At 60.2% G+C, this 9285-nt stretch overlaps 1 protein-coding gene across 3 annotated transcripts; it reads left to right on the plus strand.

Annotated features, from left to right (window-relative positions):
* The first annotated feature begins 1364 nt into the window (after window positions 1-1364).
* On the plus strand, window positions 1365-9161 carry SCN1B (sodium voltage-gated channel beta subunit 1). 3 transcript variants are annotated; one of them, XM_080828921.1, is made up of 6 exons: window positions 1365-1661; window positions 3302-3468; window positions 4228-4468; window positions 7865-8006; window positions 8350-8421; window positions 8511-9161. In XM_080828921.1, the coding sequence occupies exons 1-5, from the start codon at window positions 1622-1624 to the stop codon at window positions 8414-8416; spliced, it is 657 nt and encodes a 218-aa protein (XP_080685047.1). In that variant the 5' UTR covers window positions 1365-1621; the 3' UTR covers window positions 8417-8421; window positions 8511-9161. The 3 variants fall into 3 exon arrangements, with proteins under 3 accessions (XP_080685047.1, XP_080685046.1, XP_080685048.1); XM_080828920.1 differs by having other exon boundaries at window positions 1485-1661; window positions 8350-8426; XM_080828922.1 differs by lacking the exon at window positions 1365-1661 and adding an exon at window positions 2045-2516 and having other exon boundaries at window positions 8350-8426.
* The last annotated feature ends 124 nt before the right edge of the window (window positions 9162-9285 follow it).

A 9285-nucleotide genomic window follows, 5' to 3' on the forward strand; every position in this document is an offset into this window, starting at 1 on the left:
AGCCCGAAGTCTCACTCGTACCCGGGTCCTGATAGCCCAGAGCCCACACCCCCTACCTCTCCACCCAGCATTGCTGGGGCAGGATCCCGGACCCAGCTGAGGCCAGCTACATGACCCTAGGCAAGGGCATGAGGCACGCTCAGCCTCAGTTTCTTCTTCCATAAAATGGGGATAATAATAGAACTTGCTGCCCATGATGGGGTGGGGGGTAGAAATGGATCTGGCATATCAGAAGGGCTCTACTGTTGGCATTTGTTCACTTGATGAATATTTATCAAGCATCTATAGCATGCCAAGCATAGTAACAGGTGCTGGGAACACAGCAGTGCACAGGACGGTATCCTCACCTAGGGGCCTCTTCTGGTCCAGGGCTGGAGGGCCAGGCATTGCGAGGAAGATATATATAAAGGAAGAGCATAATGTCAGCGACAACTGTGGTGGAAAAAAACGAAATGGATAAAGTCGGTCAAGTAAGGGACAGGGGAGGCAGTTTCCTGGGAATGGACAGAAGACCTGATGAAGGTGACATTGGAGCCAAGAGCTTCGGGAGAAGAGGGACTGAGCCTTTTGGTCACCAGGGGGAAGAGTGGTCCAGGCAGAGGGAAGAACAAGGTGGGCAAAGGCCCCGAGGCAGAAATAAGTCTGGTGCGCTGAGAAGGGGCAGCAGGGGCCTAGACTGTGGTGGTGGTGGTTGGGGGTGGGGGTGGTAACATCAGAGACCAGGGACCCTCCTCCTGAAACAGGGTACCCCCAGGCCCCCAGACCAGGGTCTCTGGTCTAGATCTAGCGCGTCCCAGCTGATAGTCTGAAGTATTCTTGGTGCCCTAGCCTGACACCCCCACCTCATGCCCACTTGGGTTCCAGCACAGTGACCTCCAGCCCCGGATGTCAGGGATCTGAAGGGGAGGTCACTTGGAGGTCCGAGCCGAGTCCCCCTCCATCCCACGAGGATGACCTCCATAAACTGAAGTCGGAAGCCATGTCCCCCAAACGCCCTCTAAGCCCTTCCGTGATTCTGGAGGTGACCTTTCCCAGACTCCGATGCTGGGGGTCCCCAGAGTCGGGAGGGGTCAGGGACACCCAGGGCATCCGCCCATGCCCAAAAGCCGCGGCCCCTGCGCCACCCGGAGAGGCCGGTGCAGCGGGCGCCTCCCGGGCCGCTGCGGCAAAGGCTGGGCGGCCGCGCCCTCCCCCCGCGGTGATTCATCCCGCCCCCTCCCGCTCCCTCCTCCCTCCCCAGGCCGCCGCCGCCGCCGCCGCCGCCGCTGCAGTGCGCAGGAGACCGCGGCCCGCGCCCCAGCGCGCCCGAGCCGGAGCGGGGCCGGGGTCGGTGCACCTGGCGAATGCGCCCGGCTGCGCGCGCCAGCGCAGCAGCCCGAGCAGCGGCCGCCGCCCGCGCGGCGGGGATGCCCGGACGCCGGGCCCCGGGGCTGGGCCCCCGGCGGTAACCGGAGCGGGGGGGCCGCGCCCCCCCTCCGCCCCCCCTCGCCGGTCCCAGAGCCGCAGCTGCTGCGCCCGCGCGCTCCCGGGGACATTCTAACCACCGCCCGGGCCCGCTGCCTCTTGCCCCGCTATTAATACCGACGGCCCGGGAGGGGGGCGCAGCGCGCGCCGCGCAGCCATGGGGACACTGCTGGCCTTGGTGGTCGGCGCGGCACTGGGTGAGTGCGCGGGGCGGGGAGGTGCGCGGTGGGGGGCACGGCCCGGGCAGCGGCCCGGCGACGGGGTGCGCGCGTGGGACCCGGGACGGCGGGCGGAGGGCTGCCCCCCCGCCGCGGCCCACTCCCCGGCCCGGCTAAGTCCGCTTCCGAAGTTGTGAGCGCGGGGAGCTGGGCGGGGGAGGGCGGTGGAGGTGCGGGTGGGCGAGCGCGGGCGGGGGCCGGGCTGGCACAGCTCGGCGGCTGCGGGCGCCCAGCCGGGGGCGAGGAAACGCGGAGTCAGCTGCTCCCGGAGCCCCGCAGGCTGCAATGTGACACCCACAGCCGCGGGAGGGGGTGGGGGAAGGCGGCGCCCGGAGACTGGGACGGGGGAGACCGAGAGACAGGGAGAGATGGGGACGCAAGGGAAGGCGCGAGAGGCGCAGCGACTCCGAGTACTCCGGAGTGCTCCGCGAAGACTGGGAGTCGGGAATAACGGGGGAGAAGGAGACGGAGGAGGTTGTAGAGTGTGCCAGAGAGAGGCCGAGAAGCGAGTTAGGAATGGGAGCGCCAGAGAGACAAACTTGAGAGAGGCAGGAGAGACGGAGACACAGGTAGACACTGGGAGAGGTGGAGTTTAAAAGGAACAGGGAAAGGTGGAGAGAGAGACCGGGAGAGGCCGTCCGAGCTTGGAAAGAGGACACAAAGTGGTAGAGACTCCGTAAGGGATATAAAGTAAGGGAGACAGACACAGAGGTGTTCAAGGAGTTAGAAAGAGCAGCGGAAGAAGACAATGAGTTCCCAAGATTCACAGAGGGAGAGACTAGGGGACAAGAAAACAGACCCGGAGCTGGAGCCAGAGAGCCTCAGCATTATCTGGTGAGCGCTGGGGCTGGGGATGGGGGAGGCAGGTGAGAATACGGAGGAGGCACCCAAGGGGACTGGAATCCAGTGGGGGGTGCAAAGTCCCTGAGACTGCAAAGAGCTCAATGTGTTTCAAGAAGCTGACAGGAGGTGGGAGAGGGGTCTGGAGCTGAGGAGCCTGGGGGCAGGGTGACAGGGGCCAGAGAAGCTGGGTAGGGGGTGGGGGACTGGAGAGCTGGGCTGGAGTGTGGAGCTGCCCTGGTTCCAGCGCCCCCAACCCCTCTGAGGCCTTGCCTTCTCCCAACCCCTTCTCTGGGGCTAGGGAAATGACTCTGTCCCCTTGAACTTCTAACACATCTGGAATTCTAGTCCCACCACCTAAATGCTGCGGTACCATGGGCAAGGGGACTTCCTAAGAAGGGGTACATGGGTGTCTACTTGGATACAGAGCAAAGATTCTGAGTTACTTCCCACAGTGACAGCCCTATGTTGTTTGGGTGGGTGGGGAGCTTCCTGCCTGGCAGGACCCCTGCTGGGGCTTTACCTCACTGGTGGAATCTGCCGGGCAACCCCTCCAAGCAGAGATGACCGTTTGCGGGAAACTGAGGCCAGAGGTGATGAGGGACTTGCCAAGGGCACACAGCAAGTGGCAGGGCCAGGCTGAGCGTCTGGTTCTGTCCGTTCGTATTCATTATCGAGGGGAAACAGATGGTTTCCGAGAGGCCGGAGAGCCAAGAGCCAGCAAGCCTGGCATTGGGTGCTGGGCGCCCCTGTTCCACCTGAGCCTGCTGTCCCTGCAGTGTCCTCAGCCTGGGGGGGCTGCGTGGAGGTGGACTCAGAGACCGAGGCCGTGTACGGAATGACCTTCAAAATTCTGTGCATCTCCTGCAAGCGACGCAGCGAGACCACCGCAGAGACCTTCACGGAGTGGACCTTCCGCCAGAAGGGCACTGAGGAGTTTGTCAAGGTGTGTGTTGGGGGGGGGCACAGGTGCAGGGCGGCGGGCCTCTGTGCGGGTCATGGTGGCAGGCAGCATACTGGGGGCGGGGGGGTGTGTTGTTTGCTCATTTCCGATAATGTGCTATTTGTGATGACCCGGATTCAGATTCCAGCTCCACCCCTGTTTGGCTGGTGCCCTTGGGCCAGGCACTGGGCCTCTCTGAGCCTCAGTTTCCTTCTCTGTAAAGACGGGGTGGCGGTGGGCTCTCGCTCATAGACTTGGGTGAGGGTTGATCCGGTTGTTGCCCTGGCACACAGTGGCACAAAGATTCAGTACCAGCAAGGCCGTCTCCGGTAGTCATCATGAGAGATGCAGAACTTTCCCGCCTTCCTTTACATTATATGTATTTTGAACTACACATGAGGAGGCTCCGCAGACTCACAGGGTCTCCCCGAGCACTGGGGTCTGCTATGGCTGAGATTAGACTCCTCTCTCCCTGGCTGAGGGGTGTGCCTGGTGAGAGCGAAAGCCAGGAAGGCTGAAAGAGGGTCGGGGGGGGTGCCCGAGGAATATGTACATGAGTGTGCGTGCCTGGCCCAGGGACACAGTGAGGGGCAGGTGCAGGCCAGGGCACCATCCTCACCCCCCTGTGCCCTCCGTGCCTGGGGTCATGGTGCCCACGTGTGTGTCCGCTGTCTCTCTGAGTGTCAGGGCGAGGGATAGAATGGTCTGGGTGAGGGTGGGGGGGGTCGGGTGCTGGCAGTGACCAGCCCGGCTGCCCCCCAGATCCTGCGCTATGAGAACGAGGTCCTACAGCTGGAGGAGGATGAGCGTTTTGAGGGCCGGGTGGTGTGGAACGGCAGCCGGGGCACCAAGGACCTGCAGGACCTGTCCATCTTCATCACCAACGTCACCTACAACCACTCCGGCGACTACGAGTGCCACGTCTACCGCCTGCTCTTCTTTGAGAACTATGAGCACAACACCAGCGTCGTCAAAAAGATCCACCTTGAGGTGGTGGACAAAGGTGAGTCCGGCCCTGCCTGCCCCCTCGCCCCTGTTGCCCACCGGCAGCCAGATGGTGGGACAGATGGCAGGCAGGGGACAGGCTGGCTCCATGCCTGGGCCAGGCGAACGCCCACGGCAGCAGGGGGAGCTGCACCTCCCTCCCCAGGCCCGGCTCCGGCTTTCCTTTCCTTTCAACCCGCCGCGGGGCCCCAGCAGACCCCTCCCATGAAAGTTCTGGGTGCAAAACTGCCACCTGTGCTGTGGGACGTTGGGCAGGTGTCCTCCTGTCTCTGTGGAAGGGCTCTCCCGTGGGAAACAGGCTGCTAACGGGAGCCATCTCTCAGCGCAGTGTGAGGATGGAGCGGTGGGTGGGTGTCAGCTGCCCCGATAGTGGGAATGACAGTGGAGGTTCCGACTGTCCGGCAGCCTCAGCCCCTCCTCCCTTTGTCCCCTTGGCGGAAGAGATAAGAGTGTGTACCCTGGAGCAGAGCTCCTGAAATTCCACTGTGCGAGTGAGTGAGCGAGCGTCCTGGGAGACCTTGGCTCAGCAGACCCCGGGTGGGGCCCCTGCTGCATTTCTAACAAGCTCTCAGCGAAGCCAAAGCGGCAGGTGTGGGGCCACAGCGTACAGCAAGGATCTCAGGCGTTTGGGGACATTGCATCATTTTGGCTCCAGCTGCCTTGGATCCCTTCTCTGAACCATCTTCCGATGGGTGTAAATTGGAATTTTCCAGGGCCGGAGGGCCCATTGGCTTAGAGTCAGGAAGCTATCCCAGAACTTGAGGCACCAGAGAACCACGGCAAGTATGTCCTGTGGGGCCCACGGCGCATGCGCATTATCACGGGACCGTGCATTCTCCTTCTTTTCCCCAAGAGGGGTGCAGTCCCTCATTGAGCCTCCCCACCGCCCCTCCTGGCTAGGGGCTCCTGCTGTCCACACTGTACAGACGGGAAAGCCCAGGCTCAGGGAGGTAAGGTTACGTGGCCGAGATGGCAGAGCTGGGACCTGGATTTGAACCCGACCAAGCATGTGTGACTGCCGTTTCTGTTCTTGGCGTGATTCACTACACTCCGCTGTCAGCCAGAGCCTGTGGGTTTCTTTTGATAATTAGCATTTTTACGTTTGTTATCAAAGTGAACCAGCAGGATTCAGCGCAGGAGACAAGTCTGAGCTCCTCTTTGCTGTAGGTCCCGATGCTGGGTGGGCGGCCACCCACGGATGTGGAAGACGGAGCCCCGCCCCTGGGAGTGGCTGGAACTAGAAACGCCCCCAAATCCTGTGGCTTCACAAAAATCTGTGTCAATCCTGTCTTGGGAATCAGTGCGGAGGCTAGGGGTCAGGAGAGCAGGGAGGTTCCCAGGTTCCTTCCCTCCTACTGCTTCTTGCGCTCTGCCCTTGCGGGTGGGAGGCTGGTGATGGAGCACACCCCGACCCAGCAGAGACTCATTTAAACTTGATCTAGCACATTCTAGTACCTCCCAGAGCCTGTGTTCTTCACATTTGCCAAAGGCAGAGCTCTGTATGCTGTCTTCCCAGAGTCTATGGGAGTATCCAACATACTCTAGTGGTTTTTCTTTCTTATCACCATAGTATGGTATTTTATATTACCATATACTGTACTATTTAACATTACCAAACATACAACAGTGTTTTTATCATAGTCCATCATACTAGAGTATTTTTATCTTTACCCACCATGCTATAGTATTTTAGATTAATCATACTGTAGTATTTGAAAGTTTTACTTGTTCTACTGTATTCATTGTCAGCCAGCATACTGTAGTATTTTTAACATTACTCATCACACCACAGTGACCCCTCTGCCTCAGTTCCTCCTTTGTGAAATGGAGGAATGACAGTCCCGCCTCCTGAAATGTCTGTGTGGCTTGGTGGAGTCTACGTTGGACATACAGCGCCCTTTACCCAGTGTTTCCTTGGGTGTGGTCGTTTCCAGAGCAGGGAATTGCTCAGAGCCTGCAGTCAGTTACACTTGGAGTTGAATCCTGGCTCTGAATCCGATCCTGGGTCATGTGTCCTCGCCAGAGCCATCCCCTTTCTGAGCCTCAGTGTCCTTGTCTGAAAAATGGGCTGCAGAGCTGTGCCAGTCACTGTCCTAATCTGATTGGGAGAGCAGGAGATACCAGATTACCTAACTCCATCAGAGCACCGAGTTCCAGGAGCAGGGAGGAGAATTCTGAAGACGCGCGCTTTACCCAGCAACGTCCAACTCAGTGTGCTTCCTGAGGTCAGCTGATGTGGGAAGCCAGCACTCTCTCTATCCTTGGGGGTGTTTCAGAGACGCAGGGAGATGCTCACATAAAGAATTTAGCACAGAGCCTGGCTGGAAGCACGCGTTCTTCGTATGACACGCATCCCGAACTTTCGAATGAATGAATGATGTGTGAGTCCTTGCCCCAGCTTCTCCCGGCAGAAAAGCAGGGGAGAAACACCCAGCCCTGCGCCCTCTTTCCCTCTGGCCCGGAAAACGTCGGTGCCATCTGCACGGGGTGGAGCAGCAAAGAGTACCCACTGATGGGAGGAAAGACCATGTGAGGACAGCCGGGGCAAATGAGATCCTGGCCACCCGGAAGGAGAGGCCCAGGAGTACGGGGCGGATGCCTGTGGAATCCGGCCAGGGACGTCACAGTGGCCTTCGCTTCTGGTTCCCTGCCTGAGCACATCCCCTCCACAGTTTAAATTTAGGCTAAGTGAGAGGAAGCTGGCGACGGCAAGAGCCAGTGCCGTGGAAAGGACAGAAGGTTTCCGGAAAATGTCGGTGAATAGCCAACACTTAGGCAGTGTGCCGACCGCGAGCCCATCCATGCGTGCTACAGGGATTAACTTGCTTTCTCTTCCCAGTAACCCCGTGAGAAGGCGTGAGTACTGTCACTTCCCAGTTTACAGAGGGGGAATTGAGGCTCAGAGAGGTTGAGTTACTTGCCCAAGGTTACACAGCTGGCAAGTAGCAGAGTTGGGATCTGAATCCGAGCCTTCTGGTTGCAAAGCTGCAGCTCCCGGGGAACCTGCAGCTGCCTGAATGAAACAGATGCCCCCTCCAGCCACACAGGGAGGCAGGCTAAGGCGGATCCCAAAGCCCCCTGGACAGTGGTTAGTTATTAAGAATCCGGATTCAGTGATGGGGCGCCCAGGTGGCTCAGTCGGTTAAGCATTCCACTCTTGATCTCAGCTCATGTCTTGATCTCAGGGTGGTGAGTTCAAGCCCCACACTGGGCTCTAAAAGAAAACAGGAATGACGGTAACAATGCTGACTCTAGGGAAGCAGCATGGTCCCGTTGGCAGACCAGGCCCAGGGAGGCCAGGTCACTTGGCCAGGCTCATACCCCGCACGCTTGGGGCACCTCAGGCTTCCTGAGCCTGGCCTCGATGGCCCCCTAACCCAGCTTGCCCTTGCAGCCAACAGAGACATGGCGTCCATCGTGTCGGAGATCATGATGTATGTGCTCATCGTGGTGTTGACCATATGGCTCGTGGCAGAGATGGTTTACTGCTACAAGAAGATCGCTGCGGCCACTGAGGCCGCCGCACAGGAGAACGCGTGAGTGGCGCCGGTGGGGGCGGGGTCAGGTGACCCAGACACGCGGGCTTCCCGAGGGGTACGTCCATCTGCTGTCATGGATGGGTAAGGTCAGGCCCCAGTGCCTTGCCCTCAGGACCCAGAGTCTGACCCCCTGAGTCCCCTCCTCCCTGAGACTCGGGGCTCCAGGCCCCACTCCTGGGCTTCCTGTGGATCCCTGGATGTCCAGCCCGCAGTCCCTACCTCTCTAACTCCAGAACCCTGTGCCCCTGGGGCAGAGAACCCCCCCACCCTCCTCAGTTTCCCCTGGGGTGGGCCAGACTGATGATGCTGGTCACTGTACCCCTGGCCTTTGCCCCTACAGCTCAGAATACTTGGCCATCACCTCAGAAAGCAAGGAGAACTGTACGGGTGTCCAGGTGGCCGAATAGCCCTGGTAAGGTAGGTGGGTGGACAGGGGGCTGGGGGGCCTGGGCGGGGGTCAACTGGCTGGATCCCTGACACCTGTCTCTCCCTCACCTTTAGGCCCTGGGCTCCACCTCAAGGAAGAGCCAGCCCTGATGGGGAACATCTGGACACAGCCTGCCCCCAATGGGGGTTGGCCATTCCTGGACCTCCACGAGCCTCAGAGTCCTGCCAACGGAGCGGCCTGGGTGGGAGGGGGCAGGGGGCTTGGCTCACACCCCCAATCCAGCCTACTTCCTCCTGCCCCATCGCCCACCCGCGCCATGCATGATGGGTAAAGCAATACTGCCCCTGCCCCCACCCCTGCTTCTGCTGCCTGTTTAGGAGGGGGGCGGTGAGGCGGGGGCAGCGGCTCCGCACCCTTCCTTCTTGCTGATTTGCACACATTGGCCGCTTCAGATGCACACTACTGGGGCCCAGCCCCCCCTGCCCTCCTCCCCCACCCAGCGGGGGCGGGGTCTGGATGGGGCGGCACAGTTTGGGGCAGGGGGTTTCTGGGACCCACTCCGACCGAAGACCCCCGGCGACACTTCCCCTCCTTCCTCTGGCTGGACCTGGGGTCCCCTCTCCCTGTGATGCACTTGCCCCAGCCCCGCCCTGCCCTCTCTCACCAGCCTTGGACTGGGGCCGCTTAGAAAGGCCCATTCAGCCTCTTCTCTCTTCACACAAGTAGTTTTGTTCATGAAATAAAGATTCTTGGACTTGATTCAGAGTCTCTCTCGCGAGCCCTGTCACCCTCTCCAAAAGCCTTGGTTCCCCCCACCCCAACCCGCTTTCGGGTGCACATTCAGGGAAAGGGAGGGGGAAGGAACAGGTCGTTGAGTCTCAGCGACTT

This window comes from Martes martes (genome assembly GCF_963455335.1).
Source record: "Martes martes genome assembly, chromosome: 17".
Taxonomy (NCBI): Eukaryota; Metazoa; Chordata; class Mammalia; order Carnivora; family Mustelidae; genus Martes; species Martes martes.

Bases quoted from the DNA above. Each gene is read 5' to 3' on its own strand.
- SCN1B (XM_080828921.1), top strand. From the start codon at position 1,622: ATGGGGACACTGCTGGCCTTGGTGGTCGGCGCGGCACTGG. The intron at 1,662-3,301 runs GTGAGTGCGCGG...CTGTCCCTGCAG, and splicing joins GGTGGTCGGCGCGGCACTGG to TGTCCTCAGCCTGGGGGGGC. The intron at 8,007-8,349 runs GTGAGTGGCGCC...TTGCCCCTACAG, and splicing joins GCCGCCGCACAGGAGAACGC to CTCAGAATACTTGGCCATCA.